The sequence below is a fragment of the Podarcis filfolensis genome (genome assembly GCF_964270895.1).
Source record: "Podarcis filfolensis genome assembly, chromosome: 14".
Classification (NCBI taxonomy): domain Eukaryota; kingdom Metazoa; phylum Chordata; class Lepidosauria; order Squamata; family Lacertidae; genus Podarcis; species Podarcis filfolensis.
Genome location: NC_139616.1, coordinates 10,501,495 through 10,526,704, shown reverse-complemented (window position 1 = coordinate 10,526,704; position 25,210 = coordinate 10,501,495). Strand labels below are relative to the sequence as shown.

General features: G+C 44.1%; 2 protein-coding genes across 6 annotated transcripts in view; both read right to left on the bottom strand.

Annotated features, from left to right (window-relative positions):
* GNB5 (G protein subunit beta 5) overlaps positions 1-19,417 on the bottom strand; it is a 37,271-nt gene extending 17,854 nt beyond the window's left edge. Inside the window, exons 1-6 of one of the 3 annotated variants that reach the window (XM_083586923.1) lie at positions 19,277-19,417; positions 17,352-17,463; positions 9,691-9,827; positions 8,153-8,194; positions 7,158-7,234; positions 5,675-5,807 (exon numbers count right to left, since the gene is read on the bottom strand). In XM_083586923.1, the coding sequence (XP_083443049.1) occupies positions 5,675-5,807; positions 7,158-7,234; positions 8,153-8,194; positions 9,691-9,827; positions 17,352-17,463; positions 19,277-19,402 (627 nt within the window). In that variant the 5' untranslated portion in view covers positions 19,403-19,417. Of the gene's footprint in view, positions 1-5,674; positions 5,808-7,157; positions 7,235-8,152; positions 8,195-9,690; positions 9,828-17,351; positions 17,546-19,276 lie in introns of those variants that run through there. The other 2 variants (XR_014541687.1, XM_083586922.1) reach the window with 2 other exon arrangements.
* Positions 19,418-24,041: 4,624 nt separating this feature from the next.
* Positions 24,042-25,210, bottom strand: part of MYO5C (myosin VC) — a 50,078-nt gene continuing 48,909 nt past the window's right edge. For all 3 annotated transcript variants that reach the window (XM_083586157.1, XM_083586158.1, XM_083586156.1), the window contains one exon: positions 24,042-25,170. In XM_083586157.1, coding sequence (XP_083442283.1) covers positions 25,018-25,170 — 153 coding nt within the window. In that variant the 3' untranslated portion in view covers positions 24,042-25,017. The remainder of the gene's footprint in view (positions 25,171-25,210) is intronic.

Below are 25,210 nucleotides of genomic sequence, written 5' to 3'. Positions count from 1 at the left end.
AACCAGCAAAGGGTGGGGGGGGGAGAGAAACGATGAGGGCTACAGATTTAGTGAACATCTATTTTGCCTTTCAGTTTTATAATCCCTGCATTGTCAGCAGCTCAGCAAAACTCAAGATCGTTAGACTGGGTCAGTAATTGCCCCCTTGTGGTTGCATTTTAAAACCGTTTCTCTCATTAAAAAAGGGCCTGATGTCATGTCTCTGCTCCTTGAACAGCCTTGTAAACAGGCAGCCCTAAAACACTGGGATGGTTTTGGGGCTGAAATGAAAATACTTTCCCTCTGCCTGGCAATCAACATACAGTGGTACCTCGGGTTAAGAACTTAATTCGTTCTGGAGGTCCATTTTTAACCTGAAACTGTTCTTAACCTGAAGTACCACTTTAGCTAATGGGGCCTCCTGCTGCCACCGCGCCACTGCCATGCAATTTCTGTTCTCATCCTGAAGCAAAGCTCTTAACCCGAGGTACTATTTCTGGGTTAGCGGAATCTGTAACCTGACGCATCTGTAACCCGAGGTACCACTGTATTGGCAGGGTACTGAAAGAGACACTGCGTAGCAAACAAGTCAGTCAGGAATACCTGGGAAAGATGGTTTGATTCCTCTTGATTTCAGTTGCAATAAATGCTCTGTTCTATAAGCCACAGCATAGGCAATAAATCATGTTCTACAGCATGCCCTAAACCAGTTTCTCCTAAACTACCCCCTCCATAGACCCCTTGACAGACAATGATCTTCTGCCGGTTGTACAAATCGTAATACACACTGCTAGATACTATATGTTTTTTAATTGCATTTTGATGGCAGCTTTCCTTTCTTATCTATTCTATTTTATTTTGATTTCCACCGAGTTTAAATTGCAATGCAACACAGTGCAATACATAAGAAACTGAAGTGTTTACATAAGAAACTGCCACCGTTATATATACTGGCAGTTATTAATTGGTTGCCACCCTGTGAGGGTAAAGGATACAGATTTATTAAATAAAGTAAATAAATATCTGTTCCATTTTAAAACGGGTGTCTGCCTAAATATGGATTCCTACTCCGCCAGCGAGCAACATATAAGAATATGTGAGGTGCTATTTTAGAGTTTTTCGCTGCAAAATCAAGAACAGGCTTATGTCTCTCTTCAACAGCTGTTTAAGCTCCAGCTGCTGCTATTCTGGGATGCGAGAAGCTCAGGGTAAGCTATTATTTCCCATTCTGAGGCTTCCAGTAATAACCTGAGATGATGAGGAGTGTCTGTTGCCACAGAAACTGGAGTCAAAGATCCACCTGTGGTGCTTAAATTGTAGCCTTAAAAGGCAGGTGTCTGGTGTAATCACAGCAAACGCAGAGCCCAAATTAGACGGAGATGTAGACTTGCGGTGCTGTCTTCCCTGCTTATACCTGTGTGACACTAAAGCCTGCAACTTTTGGGTATTATGGGGACAGAACTCCCCAAACTGTATAGAAATTTATTCATGTATGCCACTACAGCAGCAGGAATGTTACTCGCCCAAAAATGGAAAGAAGAAGAAGTCTCAGCAAAAGAAGAATGGATACAAAAACTTACAGAATATGCAGAAATGGCCAAACTTACCGGAAAAGCAAGAAATCCAGATAACAAACTTTTTATGAAAGAATGGAAATGGTTTATGGAATATTTATAAATAAGCTGTAAACAGATAAGAGCACTGGCAGGATTATCGTAATAACCTGCAATTTTATAAGAATATATATTTAAAGCAGATGAATAAATGAGCAAATTAAGTTAATTTGGATATGCAGAAAATATTTAAATGTAAATTTAAGGAACCGCAGAAAGAGGGGGAAGGAAGTCAAGTTTTGAAATGTTAAAATGATTATAAAATTATTGAAATGTATAAAATTGAAAATCATAAATAAAATAAAATACAGTGGTACCTCGGGTTACATACGCTTCAGGTTACATACACTTCAGGTTACAGACTCTGTTAACCCAGAAATAGTGCTTCAGGTTAAGAACTTTTCTTCAGGGTAAGAACAGAAATCGTGCTCCGGCGGTGCAGCAGCAGCAGGAGGCCCCATTAGCTAAAGTGGTGCTTCAGGTTAAGAACAGTTTCAGGTTAAGAACAGACCTCCGGAACGAATTAAGTACTTAACCTGACCTGAGGTACCACTGCAAAGCCTGCAACTTGAAATTTTTACGGCAATGCGAAACCTAAGGGCATCTGCAAAGGGTCAGGAAAAGTTGTAGTGGAAAACTAGCAGAAACGAAACAAAACACAGAGCTGCGATTAAAGCTTCCAAATGGGAAAGTGTGCCTTGCAATTTGCGAGAGGGGAGCCAGGGGTAAAAGGAAGTGGACCCCCCCCCCCATCAGGAAGAGTGAAATTGGTTCAGAAGGGCAACACTGACTCGCATAAGTGGCCACTATGTTTCACTGTCTCTCTCAGAATTTCTCAGTAATTTCATTGTCCCTGAGAGGGGGCAATGACAATAAAGATATTATTATTATTATTATTATTATTATTATTATTATTATTATTATTATTATTAAATAGCTTGGGGGGATTTAGAATGTCCCTAGAATGGCCATTGCTCTGGGAGCTTTGAATTAAGGCAGTGGTTTTCAACCTGTGTGCCATGGCACCCTAGGGTGCCTTGAATGATGGTCAGGGGTGCCGCGGGCAACACTGGCCTCTGTCCCTCTTTCCTTCCTTCCCTCCTCTGATGCCCTCTCGTGTTTTTGCCTCCCAAAGGCTTATGCAGCTGTTTATTGCAGCAGCCCCGGCTATAAGCTCCGCAGGTGAATGAATGGTGCCTCTGGAAGGTACCCCTCTTTGGGGCAAGGAGTGGCAGCTCAGAGACCAAGGACGGCAGCCCGAAGGACTCTCAAGGAGAGGGGAGAGGAGAGGAGGCTGAGGGAACACTCCACCAGGGAGGGTGTTCGAAAAAGGGTGAGGGGCTGTCGGCTCTGCAGGCAAGGGGTGACATCACTGGGCTCCTGAGCTCCACAGGGGTGCCTCAGAAAGAATGGAGTTGGTCAAGGGAGCCTTAGGCTCAAAAAGGTTGAAAACCTCTGGATTACAGTGGTACCTCGGGTTAAGAACTTAATTCATTCTGAAGGCCCATTCTTAACCTGAAACTGTTCTTAACCTGAAGCACCACTTTAGCTAATGGGGCCTCCCGCTGCTGCCATGCCGCCAGAGCACGATTTCTGTTCTCATCCTGAAGCAAAGTTCTTAACCCGAGGTACTATTTCTGGGTTAGCGGAGTCTGTAACCTGAAGCGTCTGTAACCTGAAGCATCTGTAACCCGAGGTACCACTGTATTTTTTTATTTTTAAAATAAATCCTTGAGAAGGTTCTGCCACCACAAGCTCTACCTTTCTGTGGCCATGACGATGAAGCTCCTTTTTTCTTTTTAGAAATCTATTTTTTCCTGTTTTAAAATCTGGATTTTCTCTTTGAGATTAGTTAGTTTGAGGAGGGGGGAGAGAATAGCATGCAGCTTCCTAGGACATTATCAACCATTTAGGACAGTAGGCTTCAACCTTCCCAAAGCCAGGACCTGCCTTCAAGCCACACACGCATCTGAGGATCTCTTTTTTAACCATTCAATTGCTAAAGGCAGCATTGGAGGGCAGTGGTCTTGGTTCGGAAGGAAAGGATTAAATCCCCACTTCTTGCCCTGTGGTTCCAGTCCACATTGAGGAACCTGGAGCAGGGCTTTTGTGGAATTTCCTCCTTTTGGATACCCCCTAAGCTTCTAGAGAAGGGGTTCCCAAACTGTGGTCCATGGACCTCCAGCAGTCTGCAGATTTAATTCAGGTGATCCCAGAACCTGTCCAAGACATCTTGGCACCTGAGGCAGACCCCAAAATAGCACCCCCTCCCTGTCAGGGAAGAAAGGGTGAGGGGAGATCTACATTAGGAACAAACGTGGGAGGTGGAGAAAGACTGACATTGGGATCTGCTGTCCCCATGGATACTGCCACCTGAGGGCTCATGGATGGGCCGGCCCTGAGGTGATCTGTGTATTATTATGTCTCATAAAGTTAATGGGATGACAGAATTAATAAATGTAATCTTGGTAATATTGCTTTTAATGATGGCAACGAGGCCCAGAAAGAACAAATGCCTCTTACTTTCATGTTATTATTTTAATGCGTTATTAAACCTTGAAAGGGGCAGAGAGAAACAGGCGCGAAGTTTAACACAAGAGGCACATCTGTCGCCTTAACTATTAACTTTGATTTTCAATTGCATTTTTATTTATTTGTTTATTTCTTATATCGTATTTTAGCGTACTGCAACCTGAATTTTGTGCAAATTCAAATTGTAATACATTATATCAATGAAAGAAAGAATCAAAATGCAATTAAAAAGCGCATCGCACCCAGCACAGTGCATTACAATTCATACAACAGGAAGAAAAACAATTAAGTAGTCCACCAGCAATTTTCAAGTGGTATGTGGGGCAGGGGGCGTTTGGGAACCACTGCTCTAACCTGCGATCTTTAGTCGCTTGCTTAAAACTTCCTTATTCATTAAGTCTTTCCCTGTAGTGTGATTCAGCCGCATTGTGCTTACTCCTGAGGATGCTTTACTGTGCTTTTGTATTTTATTTTGAAATCTTACAAGTCTACTCCACCCTGGTATTTTGTATGCTGAGCTGTCTCAAAATTCCTACAGATGAATAAATAATGTAATGTTTGCAAGATCCAAGGCCAATAGAGGAGACAGTCAATATCGTGCTCTGCCGATGTGGGAGACTATAATTCCCATCGCCTGTGACCGCTGGTCATGCTGCTGGTCTGTCTTCTTCAACATGAACTATTTCAGACTCTCACGGACCCCCTTCTTCCTCTTTCTTCATATGCAAGGGAAACAGATAACATCGAAAGCTTCCACTTTGGGTTTTTTAATAAACCGCGGTTTCCTGTTAAGCCTAAGCTCAGCAAACTGGAATTTATTCTAACTCTGCAGGTTCAGATCCTGGTTCTGTCAACTAACCAGTTCCTTTATTTGGAAATCACACGGTGTGGAGGGAAAGGAATTCAATACATTGTGTTTACAAGAGTGAAGGCAAGGAGGATGCAACACAGCTCCCCGGGAGCAAAATAAAACCTTGCACCATCTCTCATGCACAGGTAAAGGTAAAGGGACCACTGACCATTAGGTCCAGTCATGGCCGACTCTGGGGTTGTGGCACTCATCTCGCTTTATTGGCCGAGGGAGCCGGCGTACAGCTTCCGGGTCATGTGGCCAGCATGACTAAGCTGCTTCTGGCGAACCAGAGCAGCGCACGGAAACGCCATTTACCTTCCCACCAGAGTGGTACCTATTTATCTATTTGCACTTTGACGTGCTTTCGAACTGCTAGGTTGGCAGGAGCAGGGACCGAGCAATGGGAGCTCACTCCATCGCCAGGGATTCGAACTGGCGACCTTCTGATCGGCAAGCCCTAGGCTCTGTGGTTTAACCCACAGTGCCACCCACGTCCCACATGCACAGGTACAGCACTATAAATCTGTACTCAGCTGTCTACAATCAGCATTTGCAAAGCTAAGCAGGGTCCAGTATGGTTTCCAATTGGATGAAGGACTGCATGTTGAGATTCCTGCATTGCACGGGGTTAGACTAGATGACCCTTGGGGTCCCTTGTAACTCGACAACTATGATTCCAACACTGGAGTGTACTTGCCTGCATATCCGAATTTGTGAAGCTGCAAGCCGACAGGTAATTGGTGTGCATGGCAACTGATTTCTTCTTGGCCGCCATATTCTCATTTTTTTCAAATGTCAGTGGATACACAGAGCACTTGTTGTCCAAACCCCTAGAGTATATATAAAAAAAAATAGTAAGAGAAAAAGATATCACTTAAACATGGGTTGCACGAGCACTGACTGTTGGCAAGTTTTGCTTCCAGCTGTCCAGTTTCCATTTTGCTGTGGGTTTGCCTGGGGAACTCAGACCCACAGGGAAAGGCCCTGTTCCCATTCACTGGCTACTGCCTAAGGAGGCAGTGGAGCTGGAAAAAAAGGAATAATGAGGACATGTGGCCTAAAGCAAGGCTTGAGGAGGTGGAAGGGAAGTCTGAAGTGAAGAAAAATCCACTCCCTACGAGATGACTAGGAGCATTTTTTACCCTATTTGTCCAATACACCATCTGGAAGGTCACAAATTCCCCACCCTTGCCTTTGGGAGTGACTTCATCCCCCTCCCCACAGACATATAACTTCAGGTGATACTTCTAACTGAAGTGAGTCTGCAAGAAACAGAGCTCTCGCTCTGCAGTGGCACCTGTCCCTGTGGGGTCCCTTCCCACCTAGACAAATCTGCCAGTTCCACTCCTTTAGGAGAACTTAGGGAGTCTGTAAAACCATGCTCTCCCCAGATTTACTGTAATCTGTGGATTTCTCTCACTACCAAAATGCTACTTTCGAATTCTTGCTTCTTTTTTTGTAATTTCTAAAACATTTTCTAACTGTGGCTTTCTAGTGAGATTGATTTTATATTTTTTTTTATCAAAAGCTGCTTTTTTGGACACACATGGGGAAGGTTTGGTTGCGTGTGTTTTTGTCTGTTTGCTTGCATTTGGGCACCTCTGAAGATATTGTAAACTAATTTTTCATCGTGTTTCCCAAGATCAAGGAGCAGATTTTCAACTATCTTTGGATATGACCGGAAGCCATTTTGAATCAAGATGCTGAACTGAACCTTTTGAAACTGCAGTGATTTTTTTTGGCCTCCTAGAATTTCCTAGGAGCACTAGGTACAAACCACTGACAAGCACATAAAAGTCGGTCAATTATATTGTGAAGATCTCCCTGCACTTCCACAGCAGGTTTGCTTTTTCCTGGTCTAAGGCAGGAATTCAGTTATTTTATTTACCTATTAAGGCAATCTATTATTTATTTATGAAAACAATTCTCTCCTGCCTTATCTTCCAAAGAATCTCAAAGCAGCTAACAAAACACACACTAAACACAATAAAACAAATCCAGCAGTCATCAAAATATACACAACCTAAGTCAGCATCAAAGTTATTGAGTTGGCCGAAAGCTTTCCTAATGAAGCCCATGCCGTCATCAGGTGCTTTAAGGAATACTGGAGGGAAGGAAACAGCTCCTTTGGCTCAGTGCGACAATGAAAAAATGGCTTTAATGAAGAGGCTCCCACTTACCCACAAGCAATGGCACACCCTGAAGGGGCGTAAGCGCATGCCATCACCCAGGTGCAAGGCATCGTCACCGCATGTTCCTGAAACACAAATCATCTCTTGAATCTTAAGGGTCAATTTGCAAATCCTTTCTATATCACTAAATGACAGTAAAGCAGGATTCTCTTATACAGTCATACTTCGGGATAAATATGCTTCAGGGTCAGTATTTTGGGGTTGCATTCCGCGGCGACCTGGAAGTAACGGAGCACGTTACTTCCGGGTTTCGCCGCTCGCGCATGTGCAGACGGTCAAAATGACGTCACGCGCATGCGCGGAAGCGGCGAAATGCGACCCACACGTGCGCAGGCGCATCTTACGTTCTACTCAGGATGCGAACGGGGCTCCGGAACAGATCCCGTTCACATCCTGAGGTACCACTGTACTGATTTTAAAAGATGGGAAGTGACTAGAAGTGTGTGGTGTTTGTAACACGAGAGGAACTTATCAACAACAGGCCTTGTTCCATCAGAGTTTTGGACCCTCTAGCACAGGCACGTCCAACTCCAAAGAGATTGTGATCTACTCACATTATAAAAATACTGGCTGTGATCTACCCATTGTTATGGACAGGCAAAGTTGTTGAACTTTTTCAGGGTAGGCAAAGCTTTCTTTGGGGTGGTCACTAAGCATCTCGTGATCTACCGCGATCTACCAAAGACGTTTGGTGATCTACCGGTAGATCACAATCAACCTGTTGGACATGCCTGCTCTAGCAGAATGGGAATGTGGGAATGTTTGTCCCACACTTGGCTCAGCTTCACATTGAAATGAACCAACTTATTTTTTAAAAAAATACCCCCAAACTGGCTGGCTACCACCAAGGCCAACCAGAATTTGCAGGTCTTCAACATGGAATGGAAGACAAAGGGACAAAGACCCTTCTATTGCCCTCCCACATTCATCGAACACATCCATTCTTTAGGCCTTGAGGGAAATCAAAAACGCAAGGAAATTACCTTATTGGTAGTGAAGGCATCCCAAACAATCACCTTCCCATCCTATGAAAAGCAAAGAGGGATTATAAATTTCTCAAACAAGGAGATGTATATTTTGAAGTCTTATTGCAGTTCTCTCTGTTCGTGTTCCTGCCTAAAATCGAAAGGTTTGTGCAGAAGGGATGAAATGGTGGTAACAATCCCTTCAAATGCAACATCAGGTCTTCTAGGCCTAAAGTATGCATAGCCCACATTTTGCCCTCCAGATTTTGTGGGGCTCCCATCAGCCCCAGCCAGCAAGGTCGATGGTCAGATGAATCCAAAACAACCGGAGGACACAGCACTGGTTACCCTCAGTCTATTCTAAACCAAGCCCTTGGCTGGCTACCACCAAGGCCCTATGCTAAACTAGACTCACAACTGAAGTCAGCCTGGGAAGATGGCACTAGACTTCACCCTGGAAATGCTATCAATCACACATCTCTCCACCACTTCCGCTGGGTGGGGTCTTTTTCATGAAAACCTTTGCCCTGAGAAAAAACTTTTCCCTTTGGTTTTTTTTTTAGCAGAGGAAACAGATGCAAAAGTGTTAACCAATTCAGGAAGAGAGCAGGAAACTTTGTCCCCGCTCTGAATTTTGTCTTCACGATACCTTCACGTACCCTGTGTGATGCTGCGACACCATGACACCACATTCAAAATACAAGCCCAACAGTTCCAGGAACAAACAGGAAGATGCGGCCAGTGTTTACAAAATTGCCTCAGAGCAGTTAGTCAAGAAGGTTTGTGAGCTGGCATGAAAGAAAGCTGGGTATCATCGATTCGTTATCAGCAAAATGAAACAGAATTGTTGTAACTCAAATTAGGAAAAAAAGAAGAGTTTTGAAAAGTAAGTGCATTATGCCCTCTGAATTGACGCAAACGCTTGCATTCATGCCATTTCTGCATTTGCTGAAAACATGACGATTTTGTTGAGGTCTTTGCTGGCCGTCGTTACCATTTGGCTATTTTCAACTACACACTGTTGATTATTACATATGCAAAAGCAGTATATAAATATTTTGATAAATAAATTAGGGTACGAAAGAGGCTTTTTACCTGCCATTATGATAGCCTTTGGCCTCTGCAGAATGACAGAAAACCCTGTCTCTGTCTTCAGGGAAATAAGTAGGAAGATTATGCCAAGAGAGAAGTTAAATGAGAGACGATGGGGAACAGGGTGGGATGTTTTTATGTCCAACAAATAAGGACCCAGATAATCAAATCTTAACTTGCTGGTTTGAGGCACTATTTATATAGTCCAAAGCACTCTAAATGTCATGAAAACTAGTGGAAGTTATGAAAGAGTTAAACATTGCCTCAGAGGATGGCAAGCTATTACTGGTTAGTGCAAACAACACTGTAGAATAAGTATCTGGAAGAAGGCAATGCCCTACATTTCTAAATAAACACACAATCTCGTCAAATGTTAAAGACTAAGTAAGACAATTTTCTTTCCAGTTAGATTGTTCCTCAGCATAGTAACAAACCCTCAAGACAATGACATCATCTCTCTTTACCTGGGAAGAGCTGACAATTCTTCTTTTATCTTTGCACCAGTCCATGCAGAGGACTTTATTGCCATGGCCTTTCAGCGTCCTTCTTGTCTTCATCACAAACTGACCCAAGGCCTCCACACGCTCTGCCACCTGATGAACTGCAGGGAATTCAAGACAGAGAGTCACTGTGTGCTTTGGCAATGCATGCAAAGATCCAAGATGATGCTCCCATGTTAAGGGAAAGGTTGTCAACAGGCCTAAAGCCTCAACTGTTGTGGTCAAGGGGCCTCAGGGGTGTGGAATTGTTGCAGAGAATGAAATAGAAATGATTTTATGGCATACTAATAAAGGGGTGGGGACGCGGGTGGCGCTGTGGGTTAAACCACTGAGCCTAGGGCTTGCCGATCAGAAGGTTGGCGGTTCGAATCCCCATGACGGGGTGAGCTCCCATTGCTCGGTCCCTGCTCCTGCCAACCTAGCAGTTCGAAAGCACCTCAAAGTGCAAGTAGATAAATAGGTACCACTCCGGCGGGAAGGTAAACGGTGTTTCCGTGCGCTGCTCTGGTTCACCAGAAGCAGCTTAGTCATACTGGCCACATGACCCGGAAGCTGTACGCCGACTCCCTCGGCCAATAAAGCGAGATGAGGGCCGCAACCCCAGAGTCAGTCACGACTGGACCTAATGGTCGGGGTCCCTTCACCTTTTAATAAAGGGCTGGGGGAGAAATCCATTTTTGCTTGCATTTTAAGAACAAACTATCCAATTTGCATTTCTCAAACCAATATGTGAAGTGAAACGCACCCTTTGAAATTCACATTTCTCCTAATTTTCCAATGCAATGTATACACAAGTGCATTAGGGGAAATGGCTTTCAAAAATGTAGACGCCAAGAGAAATTCACCTTAAAATGCTGTTGAGTTTTCATAAGGATTAAAAAAAATTATAAACGCCACAAATTGCAGACAGAAATGTGTAGAGCTGATTTGAAGACTGGGGAAAATGAGAAATTTAAAGAAGCTAAAATTGATGGTTTCCTCCATCCATACAAATAAAATAACCTTTGTTTAAAAAAAGGTAATTTCATAAAATTGAGAAATAAAGGCCTATGGTTGTACTCAACTAAGTCCTACTCCAAGGTGACGCCCTGAAATTAAATTATCCCAGTGGAGGACGTTAAGTTGATTTCTAATTAATAGTTCACCCACTTTTTCTTTTATCTTCAGAAGTAAACAGACTGTTTTATTTATCTAAAGGTTTGTCTTGTCCTTCCTCCAAGAAGCCCTGAGTGCTATACATTTTTATTCCCTCTCCCACCCACACATTTCCTTCTCACAACAGCCCTGTGTGGTAGGCTGGGCTGAGAGAGGTCACCCCATGAGCTTCTTTTCCCAGCGGGCATTTTTGTTTTGTTTTTGTGTGAAAGCTGAAGATTCAGGGAAGCGTCTGGAATTAGCCGTGAAGAGGCCAGGTCCCTGACTTCTTCCACTGCAGGCTTTGGGCTTGCGGGTTGCAACCCAGAGATTTGCATGGCGGGCAATGAAACAACTGTGTATCTTGCGCTGCCTTTTAAATAATGAGGCAAGAGAAAGATTTTTAGCACCTATAATGACAAGGTTCCCTGGCCAGAACCCCTCTGACCTGATTTTATATCTCCTCGCAGACACAGATAAGTATGTGACCTGGCATGTAGCACTCTTTGCAACTGCCGCTAGGAAAATTAGAGCAAATTATATAGCCAAGGTAGCCACCAACTGTAAAGGAGATGAATTTATTTGACCCTATTTACATCAAGCTATTCCTGCCAACCTAGCAGTTCGAAAGCACATCAAAGTGCAAGTAGATAAATAGGTACCACTCTGGCGGGAAGGTAAATGGCGTTTCCGTGCGCTGCTCTGGTTCACCAGAAGCGGCTTAATCATGCTGGCCACATGACCCGGAAGCTGTACACCGGCTCCCTCGGCCAATAAAGCGAGATGAGCACCGCAACCCCAGAGTCAGCCACAACAGGACCTAATGGTCAGGGGTCCCTTTACCTTTACCTTACATCAAGCTATATTCTATCTTTATCACCAAACTCCAAATATAATTGCACACTGTATTAATTAACATTATTTTTTAATATATTAGTGGCCATGTGATAATTTTAGCTTATAAATTTTATTGTTTAATGTCTTAATTTGTATATTAAGGTACTTTTATAGCTCTGTTTAGAGTAGGTAATGTCTTGATAATATAAATGTTTTAAGTTTTCTGTATCAATCCAGTATATTTTCTTTTATTTGTTGAATGATTCTGTGTACATTGCAGCAGCCTTTGGCTATGTGCAATAAAACTGACTGACTGACTGAAACAACTGTGACCCACTTGCTCTCCACTGGATCTGGAGTGTGATGGGGCAGGTAAAAAGATTTGGAGAAGAGGGGCTTCCATGGGGGAGACAGCTGCGGCTGCTTCATCTCCCCCTTTTACTACAGAATTTAAAGTTGCAGCACAAACCTCTGGCTTACAACTTCAGCAAAGTGTGCATGCCTAAAGTTCAAAGCAGGCCTCTGCTTTCTACTGGTGGAACACAATGGTCCCAAATACTGTTTGGGCACCAACTGTTATTTCCTGAACTGGCAGGGCTGTCATTTTATTTTATTTTTGGACAGGACTCCTGGACCCAGTAATGATGGGCAATGCTTTATGTATGACTTATTTGGCTGCAGCTCAAACAACCCTTTCCTCCCTCTTTTTTTAAAGTTACTCATTGATTTATTAACCTTTCAGTCATCATCCTGAAAGGAAAGCACTCAGTTGCATCTCCCTGAAAGTAGGAAGATCCTCTTTTCAGCTGTAAAACTGAGAAGAACATCCCCGCATAGCAAAAGCCACAGCCAACAAACACCTTTGAACCATTTTCTAACTATAAAGCCTTAGAACCTATTAGAACCCCATATTCAGTGATTCTCAAGTAGCATTTAGTGGCTCCCATATCTAGTGCCTCCTATACCTGTTTTGTTATTAACATACTTCTACACAATCATCTCAAGGTGATGTACAAGAAAAAAAGCAGTTAAAAACACAAAGAAGTGATCCATTTAAAAAAATTGAACGATACAAAATAGACACTGGTGGCAAAGACACACCAGGTAAGGCCTGCCAGAAGAAAAATGTCATCAATTTAAATCCTAGGATTCAGGATCTGAGGGTCTAATAGTTATTTCCTATTTCCTTTATTTCACTAAATTCATAAATGATGGTTTTAAAAAATCAAAACAGTTTACAAAAAGATAAAACAATAAAATTGTGATTTATTTATTTTTACAACCATACTTAAAAATAAGCAAAAGTTTAAATACTAAAACAAACTGCCTCGACTTTCTGAGCATCAGGGTAGGCTTGCCTGAAGAAGGATGTTATTAGCAGGAGCCTAAAAGAGTACAAGGGACGCGGGTGGCGCTGTGGGTTAAGCCACAGAGCCTTGGACTTGCGGATCAGAAGGTCGGCGGTTCAAATACCCGTGACGGGGTGAGCTCCCGTTGCTCGGTCCCTGCTCCTGCCAACCTAGCAGTTCGAAAGCACGTCAAAGTGCAAGTAGATAAATAGGTACCGCTCCGGCGGGAAGGTAAACAGTGTTTCTGTGCGCTGCTCTGGTTCACCAGAAGTGGCTTAGTCATGCTGGCCACATGACCCGGAAGCTGTACGCCGGCTCCCTCGGCCAGTAAAGTGAGATGAGCACTGCAACCCCAGAGTCGGTCACGACTGGACCTAATGGTCAGGGGTCCCTTTACCTTTAAAAGAGTACAGTAAAGGCACCTGCTTGATCTCAATAGGTAAGGAGTTCCGAAGTGTAGGTGCTGCCTCATTATACAATGGGGCTCTTGCAATAATGGAACGGGGACCTGCAGCAGTGCCAATTCTGTCATTTGAAGCAGTTGAGTGGGCACATGTGGGGATAGACAAACTGGTCCCAAGTTGTTAATACTCACACTTTGAACCTGGCACGGTAGCAAATTGTTAACCAGTACAGGTATGTTCTAAATCTCTGAAGTTTAGGAGAAACCCAGGCAACTATTTTCCTTGCAAGCAGATTTTCTGGTAGAGCAGAGTGGGGAGCTTGTGGCTTCCTAGATGTTATGGGACTACAACTCCCATCATCCCTGACCACTGGCCATGCTTCAAGTAAGAAGGTGAAGCTGTAAGGCTCTAGTTATCCACAAGAGAGCAGAGCCTGGAAACGGGAGTCTGAGCACAGGTGCCCAAAGGCTTATCCACACTTACCTTTCCAGGCAAGGTCCACACTTTAAAGCTCGGATACTGAGCCTTTTTCTTTTTTCTTTTCGCCCCAGAGCTTTTCCTACGAAAAACTGCTCTTTAAAGCTCAATCGGAGCAAACTGCAATCCGAATGGACGTTTGCTCCAATTGAGCACTAAAGAGCAGGTTTTTTTGCAGGGAAAGCTTTGGGGGCATTAAACCCCAAAGCACTCAGACTTGTGCCTGGAAAGATCAGGGCAAAAGGTAAGTGGGAATAATCCCTAAGAGTTGCTCACTTGTCGCTCTCCATGGTCCTGCATCTCCTGATCTTGCCTTGTTGCCTTCCCTCTGACGCATCATGACACATTCCTTAGCATTTTGATTGATTATTTTTATTGACAGTTCTTTTGCTTTATTGGATTCTAGCCTTGATTTTAATGAGTTGTTGTTTGCTTAGTAAACCACTTTAGAGGAGTTGTTTGTTTTGGTTTTTTTTTTGGTATATTAAGCAACCTCCAAATTGATTAAATAAAGAAATAATGGTTAACAGGAAAGTATGTTTAAAGCTCACATGCTCACAAATTTATTGACAGCTGCACGAATTATGATACCTAGGAAGTGGAAGGGGCAAGCAGAATATAAAATGGAAGAATGGTATAAAGAGGTGTTGGAGATAGCTATTAATGATAAATTAACATGTGCCATTAAGGTAAGACGGGGAATATGCAGGAGAAATTATTTTGAGGAGATATGGAGGGTGTTTGTAGAATTTGTACTGTTAAAATGGAAAGGGGTCAAACCATCACAAGAGGTGTTGAAATTTTGGAAGGTTGGATAGTTACAATGGAATGGTCTTGGGGGTGGGGCGCACATTTTTATTCTTATTTATGTACGATTATTACTTTGTCAAAATAAAAAACAGTAATTAAAAAGGGAAAAAATAAAGCCTTCATTTCATCTGAACAACAACAACATAGTAATAAAATACTTGAGGCTGCAGCCCTATACACACTTAAAGGTAAAGGTAAAGGGACCCCTGACCATTAGGTCCAGTCACGGACGACTCTGGGGTTGCGGCGCTCATCTCGCTTTATTGGCCGAGGGAGCCAGCGTACAGCTTCCGGATCATGTGGCCAGCATGACTAAGCCACTTCTGGCGAACCAGAGCAGCACACGGAAACGCCGTTTACCTTCCCGCCAGAGTGGTACCTATTTATCTACTTGCACTTTGACGTGCTTTCGAACTGCTAGGTGGGCAGGAGCAGGGACCGAGCAATGGGAGCTCACCCCGTCGTGGGGATTCGAACCGCCGACCTTCTGATCAGCAAGCCCTAGGCTCTGTGGTTTAACCCACAGCGCCACCTGCATCTTACTTGGGAGTAAAGCCCATTTGACTCAATAGGACTGAATATTTATGTTGACACTTTAAGGACGTAAGAACAGTGTCCTGCTTCCACAAAGGCTGAACAGATGCCCCCAGAAAGTCCGAAAGCAGGAATGAGTTGGTCACCATGTATACCCCAACTTTGGGGGCCCATTTGCAAATGGGGGGGACTGTTCTGGATCCCATGCACACAAACATGCAGCCTCCCTCTTGCCCCCCTCTCCACCAATGACACTTAAAAATGTAATTTGAGTGTCCCCACCCTGCAAGCCTCTTTGGGCATGTGCAGCGGGCAGGGGCTAATCTTACAGAAGAGTGGGAAAGAGAGGGGGAAGAGGGAAATAGCCTTTTTCCTCCAGCTGCGATTTCTAGGAAGATCAAACCCCACCTCACCCCATAACAATCAGTCAGGCTTGGAAAAAAGTCTTTCATTGGCTCTAATAGAAGGCTTTTTCAAGTCTAATTGCAACATGAGAGGGGCATGAGAGGGAAACAGAGCCAGTAGCAATGGGGTCTTCTTTTAAAAAAAGTATTAAAGATTTTCAAGAAATACAAAGGAAAGTGCAATGTCTCTTTTTTGTTGTTGAGATTATAAAGTCTTTTGGTTTCGTTTAGTGTATGACAACGTGCAATTAGGTTTGAAAAAAGTATTATATTGTCTACAATACAAGGTTTATTATTAAATGAATTGTGGTGTTGGTAGGATCTGGGGGCAGATGGATTACCGCTGGGTAAGGGAGAAGCTGTTTTCAAGCCTAATTTCAGCAGGTGGGGTGAGGGGAATGGGACCCAGCAGGCTCTTGCAGGTGCAAGCACACCTGTGAATGTTGCGCTGGCATCCCCACACAAATCTAAAAAACACATGGCAGGGCTGGTGATCCTGTGACCCTACAGATGCTGGACTACAACTCCCATCAGCCCCAGCCAGAATGGCCCCCATAGAACCATGGATTATGGGAGTTGTGATTTAGCAACATCTGGAGGGCCGCAGGTTCCCAAAGCACAACTCTGAATGCTGTTATTCCTCTCAGCCAACTTAAAAGTTTCCCTGCCTTCCCAAACAGCAACTCCCCCTCCATCTTCTAGCCCTGAGAAGCAGCCTTTGCCAACATGGCACCCTCCAGATGTTTTGGCCTGTAAATCTCATCAGCCCCCAGGCACCACAGCTAACGGGTTGGCGAAGGGATGCTCTAAAGAGCTCTGGAAACAAGCAAGGCTGTGGAATCCTCTCCTTTTCAGGAAGTCAGTCTACCATCCTGTTTGCGATGTTTGCAGACAGCAGCAGATGGATTTAATCAGGCAGTGCTATTAAGAGAGCAGAGGGGGAAATTGAGGGGATTTTCTTCCTTCTTTTAATGCAAGGGTTAAATAAAAGACAGGTGCCCTGCGGCTTCCCCCTGCCCCTGTTTTTCATTGGGTCGCCTTAAATGCTCTCCCCCCCACCCACCCCCGGCCTGGATCTGGCTACCATTATTACAGGAACCGAGCATCAAGCTCATCCTTGCGTGCACATCCGCCTCTTGCCTTCCCTGGCATGTTTACATCTCACCAAGCACCCCCACCCTCCACGAATAAACACATATCTGCTTCTGAGGATCAGGCATCCAGCGACGACAGGGGATAGTCCATTCCTCCTGCCTCGATAAATAAATAGCTTTTATTTATAGCCCCCGCCCCACTTTATTTTCAGGCTTTCGGATTTAAACGCAGCAGCTAGCCAGCGATGCTGTTGGATGATGATGATGCGAAGGGCGATTTCCTCGCAGCCACGCTCGGAAGAAGCACAACACGGGGAGGGGCAGGTGGAAGAGATGGATGCGGAGGGAGGGGGGCAGGATCCCCGGATCCCCACCCCCGATCTCCCATCGAACAAACCCAGCACCCCACCCCACCCCCCAGGATCCTTGGGCCACCCCCCCAGAATTGCTCCTATGATGCGCAGCTCCCTGCTCCCGTCTCTCCCTCTCCTGCCATCTCTGCTTCGGATGGAGGACAGCCTCTCCAAGGCAGCCCAGCGCCCCCCCCGCCACCCCCTTCCCGGCCCCCGGCCCCCGACTCACGCTCCACGTCGTGCAGCTTGGCCCTCTCCTCCTCCAGCTTGCCCTTGAGGCTCTCGGCCTCGGTCTTCAGCGACGCCAGGGTCTCGTTCTCCTTCAGCCCCTCGGTTGCCATCTTTGCAAGGAGGAGAGGGGGAAAGAGACAGTGAGGCGGGAGGAGGAGGAGAAGGAGGAGCAGCAGCTCCGGATCCGCCCAGCGAGCAGGGAAGAGGGAGGCTCCGCCCTCCTCGACGCTGATTGGCGCGCCGGAGGCAAGGCGGACGCTTGTCCCAATCGGGCTAGGCAGGGCCGGGACGGGCGGAGGCATCTTCACCCTGCACTGTAAGCGGGAAAGGACCGGGCAGCGTGGGAACTGGGTTGGTTTGAGCATCGTATGAGCAATTATGCAGGCTGTGGCATACCTGCCCCCCTCCCCATAATTGCTCCTTTGATGTGGCACATGCACACTGTTAAGTTGTGGGTGAACATAGCAGCCGACGCAGCAATTCTTCAAACAGCTCTTGCTTATTCACAGGCCAGAACAGAACTGAACTGAAGGATTCAGCCAGCCTGCTTATATAGAGCTCCACTAGAATGCAACAGTAACCACTTTCTGTAACTATCCAATCACTGAACATCACTTTCAATCCCTTATTTGCATATGTGGACCTGAGTGAAAACTATCTACAGTATCCCCCTGCTGGCCCAGGGTGAGAACTTCAGTACATAACACACACTATTTGAATGGCACTGCCCATTAACTTTGGGGGGCCTAGCACCCTTAAATATTTAACCGGGGGCCCAAGGCCCCTTGGTGACTAGGAGCTGGCTCCTATGCATGGAATCATAGATTTGGAAGGGATCATCTAGTCCCATGGTTCCCAATGTGGGGCACAATCCCCATGTGGGGGCAATTTGATTTATAGGGGGGGCAATTCAATAATTTCCTCAATTCAACATTTCCTCATAGAGTAGCTCCATCCCCTTAATTGTTTTGATTGCTCTTTCCTGAAACTTTTTCATCTCTGTGTTATCCCTCTTGAAGTGATACTCAAGGTGATGTACAAGAAAAATAGCAAAAGTTAAAAACACCAAGAAATGATCCATTTTAAAAAATAATACAAAATAGACACTGGTGGCAAAGACACACCTTTGCAGCTGGTAAAGCCTGCCAGAAGAAAAATGTCTTCAGTTTAAATCCTGGGATTCAGGATCTGAGGGTCTAATAGTTATTTTTTATTTTCTTTATTTCATGTAATTTATAAATGATGGTTTTAAAAAATCAAAACAGTTTACAAAAAGATAAAACAATAAAATCGAGATATTTTTTTTACAACGATACTTATTGAAGTGATACTCTGATTTGTTTCTATTAGGTTTATGTGGGGGTTTTTTTTCTCTTTCTCATTGCATTTTATTTTTGTAAAGCACTTTGGGACATTCCGTTGCAGGAAGCAATTCATAAATTCATAACGGCGTATGTCTACTTGGAAACTTCCAGTGGGACTGAGTCCCAAGGAAACATATGCTCTATCCAATAAATTTACAGTTTACAGTCATACCTCAGGTTACAGACGCTTCAGGTTATACATTTTTGGGTTGCGCACCGCGCAAAACCCAGAAGTACCGGAACGGGTTACTTCCGGGTTTCAGCGCTCGTGCATGTGAAGAAGCACTAAATCACGGTTTGTGCATAAGTGACAAATCATGACCTGTGCATGCGCAGACGCGGCACTGCAGGTTGCGAACGTGCCTCCCGCATGGATCACGTTCGCAACCCGAGCATCCACTGTATCTTATATAATTCCCTCCCTTCCATTTTTTTTTCAACCCAATGTTGTACCACTTCCTCTTCCGCACCCACACATTCCACCCCCAAAATCAGTATGCAGCATAAGTTCGTTGAAGACCATTTAAAAAACCCAGTGAAACAGAAACCAACCACATACCATTTCCACACATAGTGAGCAGTAGCTGACTTTTTCTGATTTGCGGTATATCTCCCGGAGGGCTCTGTCTTTGGAACAATTGTCGCATGGGCCAAACACATTGGCCAAAAAGGTCTGGTCACACATCTTTGCTGGGAGTTGGAACTGAAAGAGACAAGAGGGGGGTGGAACAGGTAGGTACGTGAGAATGAGGCAGGAAGCATTTTGCCAGGGCTGGCCCAGCCCTCATTTGTACACCACACACATTTAAAGCACAGGGCTTCCCTCCACCCCAAAAACGCCTGGAAACTTCAGTTTACTCCTCACAGAACTACAATTCCCAGCACCCTTCCATACTGCTCAACAACCCTGATTTAAGTGGGACATCAGAGAATTACAGAAGCCATCTCAGCTTCTGACTGGATCCTGGAATGTCTCTCCTTTTGGTCCACCTGACCAAAAGGTGCTTATTTGGGGGGGGGGGGATAAATCAGACGGAAATTCCCAGGTGTCAAAAAAGGTTATTTATGTATGCCACTATTGCGGCCTGTGTTTTGTTAGCCCAAGAATGGAAAACAAAAGAAGAATGGCAACTTAAACCGATGGAATATGCACAGCTTGCAGATTTAACATATAGAATAGGAGAACACGGAGAACATCTGTTTAAAGAAGATTGGGAAATGTTTATTGAATATATGGGTGAAAATTGTATACATTTTAAAAAGCTGGTAGCATTAAGCTAAATTTGACAGTGTAAATAAGTTTTGATGGATGTAACAATGGAATATTCAATAGTAAAATATGCAGTGATTTATGGTATGCAAACTGAACCATGGGGAGAGAAGAAGAAGAAGAAAAAGAAGAGGAGTCATTGATTTAATGTTGTTTAAATGAATACTTTAAAATGTAAATTAGAAAATTAATAAAAAAATTCTGACTTTCAGCATCCTTAACAAATTACATTTCCCAGGATTCCTTTGGGGAAGCAGTGGCTGTTTAAATTGGTAGGATATTGTGCTGAACGTACAGTGCTGAGAAGTGGAAAAAGGATGTTAATTAGAAGACATTGTGATGGCGCAGCTGAGATATTTTTTCTCCACTATTGCCAACTTCTTTGGTTTTTTGTAATATATCTCCTCCTTTTTTCTGTTCATTTGTTCCTTCCTTCCTTGGATTCGATCAGTAAAGGCTCCGGCAATACTCTAGATTGTGAAGCGCTGGCTGTAAAACCTCCCCACACAAACAGTCCTGGGAACTGTAATTTGTTAAGGGTGCTGGGAATTGTAGTTCTTTGTAGTAAACTATAGTTCCTAGAAATCTTATTTTTTGGGGGGGTGTACATTAAATGAATGCAGCCCTTCAAGGACAAGGAAAAAAGTACGCCAGGACTAAGACAAAACAAGGGTAGGCACAAAGAATCTCGGAATATACGGAATATACAAATACGGAAAAGCAAGAGGTCGTTCCTCAATCTATTTACTGTTATTGTAACCATTTCAAAGTTGTTTTACTTTTTACATTTCTATTAAAAGCCACCTAGCAAGCACTCACCCTAAAAGGCAGGGTAGAAAATAATAAAACAAACCAAAGAGCGCTGTATTTTGATCTGCTGCAAAAATTAGCTATATTGCTTGGGGTTTGAGACTTCCAAGTCAAAATATCATACTGCTTACCTTCTTTTCCCTGGAGCAAGAACCTTTTGCCTTCCAGACACTTCAAAGGAATAATCTTCTGTGCAAGTAGAATTGCACAAGGACAAGCTTAATGCTGAGGTAATCTCCTTAGAGGGTATTAAGACACAAGCCTGCACTTTTGGATTGTAGCACCTTCCACATTGCTGTTTTACGTGCCAGAGACTAACAATTGTTCTCAGTGGAAAACTCTCATGGGTGCAAGAGAAAATCCCAGGATACCAATTTTACACATCAGTCAAATTGTGCCCTTTCTAAAGTCAGGCTTTACATGCTTTATTCTGTATGAAACATGCTTACAGATATCAATCAAAAAGGCCCCCGAGCGAGGCCTTTGCATCAAAGTGAGAGCCATTTTGAATCCATCTGTATGGCATTCAGTTTCCTGTCAGCCATTCACTGATCAAAAGGCTTCAAAGCAGGGCGGAAATTATTCCTTAAAATGAGCCCAGCAGTCATACTTATCTAGCCTGTGTCTTTTAATCTGTTCTACAATGCTATCTATTTTATAGGCCAGGGCTTAGAAAATGGGAGTTATTGTGCACATTACTTGTGAGCTAAGTCTTTTAGCACCCGTTCCCCCAATGAAATCCACCCTCAGACGACCACCAAAAGTTTAAAAGGTTTTTAGTGATAGTAAAGTAGTATAAACATTCTGAAGTAAGTCAGAGGAGTATTCTGCATTTTCAAGAACTCCATGGACACCCCCCAAGTATCTGCATAAGGCCATCCCAGAAACCAATGTACAGATACAAAGCTGACCCAGTAATAGTTTGGTTTGTAACAGCGTAGAGTGATTCAATAAACTTTCACTTGCTTTGATTGGTCATCTGATGAACAGGATGGTGTACTGTATCTCTGTAGAAGTTTTTGATAGCAATAAAAAAGATTGCGCTGCACAGTCACAGCTCTTGAAATCACATAGAAACAAACTGGTAAATTGAGGGGTCTCTTAAGCAACTGACATCACTGGATACATGAAACAGACAAGAAGCGCATTGGAAGAATCAACCTCATGCTTCTTTAATCAGGTGTGTCAAAGCAATGATTCTTCAACATCAACTTTGTTGGACTGGTCATGTTGTGCGGATGCCTGATTATCATCTTCCAAAGCAACTACAGTGGTACCTCGGGTTAAGAACTTAATTCGTTCTGGAGGCCCGTTCTTAACCTGAAACTGTTCTTAACCTGAGGTACCACTTTAGCTAATGGGGCCTCCTGCCGCTGCCGCGTGATTTTTGTTCTCATCCTGAAGCAAAGTTCTTAACCCGAGGTACTATTTCTGGGTTAGCGGAGTCTGTAACCTGAAGTGTCTGTAACCTGAAGCGTCTGTAACCCGAGCTACCACTGTACTCTATTCTAAACTACAAATGGAAAGCGTAATACTGGTCAACAAAAGAGATTTAAAGACTCTCTCAAGGCAAAGCTTTAGGACTTCCGGTCTGCTGCAGAGGACAATAGCGGTGTGCTAAGTGTCGTCCGCGACACAGAGCGGGCAGAAAGGCGTGGAGGGCAGCACTAGAGCTCAGCGCACTCCCCAAAAACCTCCACAGGAGAGTGGGGACCCGAGGGCTCCAGCTGAACTCAGGACAAAAGGGAGAAACGTGCTAAGAGGAAGGCACACTTGGCAAACCCTCACCGTGATCAACTCCTGCCTGGAAGCCTATGTCCCCACTGTGGAAGGATGTGTGGATCCAGAATTGGCCTCCACAGTCACTTATGAACTCACTGTTAAAACCGTGTTCATGGAAGACAATCTTATTTGGCTACGAGTGATCGCCAGAGAAGAAGAGGAACTCTCAGCAAACCCCCAATGCTTTGAATGTTTTCATCCCACTCTTACAGCAGAGGACCTGGAGCTGCTTCTGGCTCTAAGAACCCCAGCCCATCATAGGCCAGCATCAAGAACAGCCTCTCTCTCCTACAAACACTGGCTGCCAAATAGCTTGCAGCCTAAAATTAAGGTGATGGTTTGGGTGTATAAACCCACTGTAGCTTGGGACCAGGATAGCTGAAAGATTGTCTCACCCCTTACATACTGTGATGGGTTGTAGGGGGCCAGATTCCCCTAAATTCCTTGGTGCTAGATACTCCCCAAAATTCCTAGGTTTAGTAAAAGTTAGAATTTAATCAAAGTTTGATTAAACTTCGCCAAACATGGAAACGCCTTGGATTTTGTTATGCTAACAAGCCAAGCCAGCTCAGAGCTAGCTGGATGGGCCATTAGCAGAGGACAAAGGCTGATGACGAACCATCAAGGTAACCATCAGAGGGCAAGTCTGCCAGGCAAGGGGGAGAGGGGCTTCTTCTTTGGGGGATGCTGGGACGCGGGTGGCGCTGTGGGTAAAACCTCAGCGCCTAGGACTTTCTGATCGCATGGTCGGCGGTTCGAATCCCTGCGGCGGGGCGCGCTCCCGTCGTTCGGTCCCAGCGCCTGCCAACCTAGCAGTTTGAAAGCACCCCTGGGTGCAAGTAGATAAATAGGGACCGCTTACCAGCGGGAAGGTAAACGGCGTTCCGTGTGCTGCGCTGGCTCACCAGATGCAGCTTGTCACGCTGGCCACGTGACCCGGAAGTGTCTGCGGACAGCGCTGGCTCCTGGCCTATAGGGTGAGATGAGCGCACAACCCTAGAGTCTGTCAAGACTGGCCCGTACGGGCAGGGGTACCTTTACCTTTACCTAGTGAGCAGGTTTAGAGTTTCAACTTTGAATGACAGTAGGTTGGGGGGAGGTCCTTGGAGTCAGTTAGCAGCGAGGATGAGGGAAAGAACTCCATGTGATCTTGGGGTGACAGGCTGTAAGCAAGCTATATAATGCATTTTAAATGGGCTTGTACATCTTCTAAAGAAAAATAATATCTAGAAACTCCAGCAGATTTCACTGCAGTTTTATCTTCAGGACGTCCACTGCAGAGGGAACAGATCTAAGAAGAGGTGAGCCATAGGGATGGTCAGGTAAGGACCAATGTGAGATGAAGCACCATCCATGAGACTATTGTGTTGCTAGAGCTCACATCTGAAAGGAGTATATGCTAGAAGCTCCAAAAATCGCCACAACACAGCACTTAAATAATAATAATAATAATAATAATAATAAAAATAATAATAATAATAATTTTATAAAATGACAACAACGACAACCTTGACACTGGAAAAGTCAGAATGCAACAACGTGGTAGAAATGACATCTGGATTCTTCAGAATAAATGTGTTAGTGAGCTGTGTCACTAAAAAATGATTAGTGTGGAAACACCCCTGACATTCATCTGGGAATGTGATGCCTATTTTGGATTTGTTTTTGCAACAAATGAATGCATCTTAGCAAGCTTCCCTCCCTTACCTGAGTTGTTTGTGTGAACCCAGATATGTGACAATAATTTGACACAATAAAAATCATGGTATAACCGTCATCTATTTCATCTTATCATTTATATGCATACTTATTAAATAACCAAGATGAATGCTCCCATAAAACATACATATACAGGCATGTAAATTTACAGTGTTACAAATACTGTATCGAAGTAAAATATTACAAAGAATTGTCTTGTTAGTCCTTCATTATAGAACGTTATTTAGTAATACAGAGAACCACCATGGCCCCAGTGCCTTCTACATGACTGGAACCCAGCGCTGAGCACCTGTAAGCTGCAATGAGGTCCAATCTACAAAAGGGAATAAGATTAAAAGCATTTGGATGGGCCATAGGACATGCAGCAATCCATTTCTTACACCCTGATTTCCAAATGTTTTTCAAAAATTTATCTTCTAAGAAACACTACTTCACAGTGATTGAGGAAGCGCATAGATGAGTGATGTTCATTTATCCTTAAAGAGATTGATTCTTTTTTAGTTTACAGTCGTATCTTGGATCCCAAACGCCTTGTGAGTTGAACGTTTTGGCTCCCAAACGCCGCAAACCCGGAAGTGAGTGTTCCAGTTTGCGAACGTTCTTTGGAACCTGAACATCTGACGTGACTCGGAAACCGAGCCTTGGTTTCCGAACGTTTTGGAAGTCAAAAGGACTTCCGGAATGGATTCCGATCGACTTCCGAGGTACCACTGTATTTGTTATATTCTAGTGAGAAAGCCAAGCTTGAAACTGCTGGGGATCTGTATTGTTTCCAGAGCATGCGGCGAAGGGGTGAAAGGAAATGTCACTTGAAAGAGATATTTCGTATCTAGCATCAACAGCGGAGAATTCTCTCTGTTGATCAGCATAGCCTGGAATTAGAATAAAGAGAGAAAAGATTAAAGTAACAAG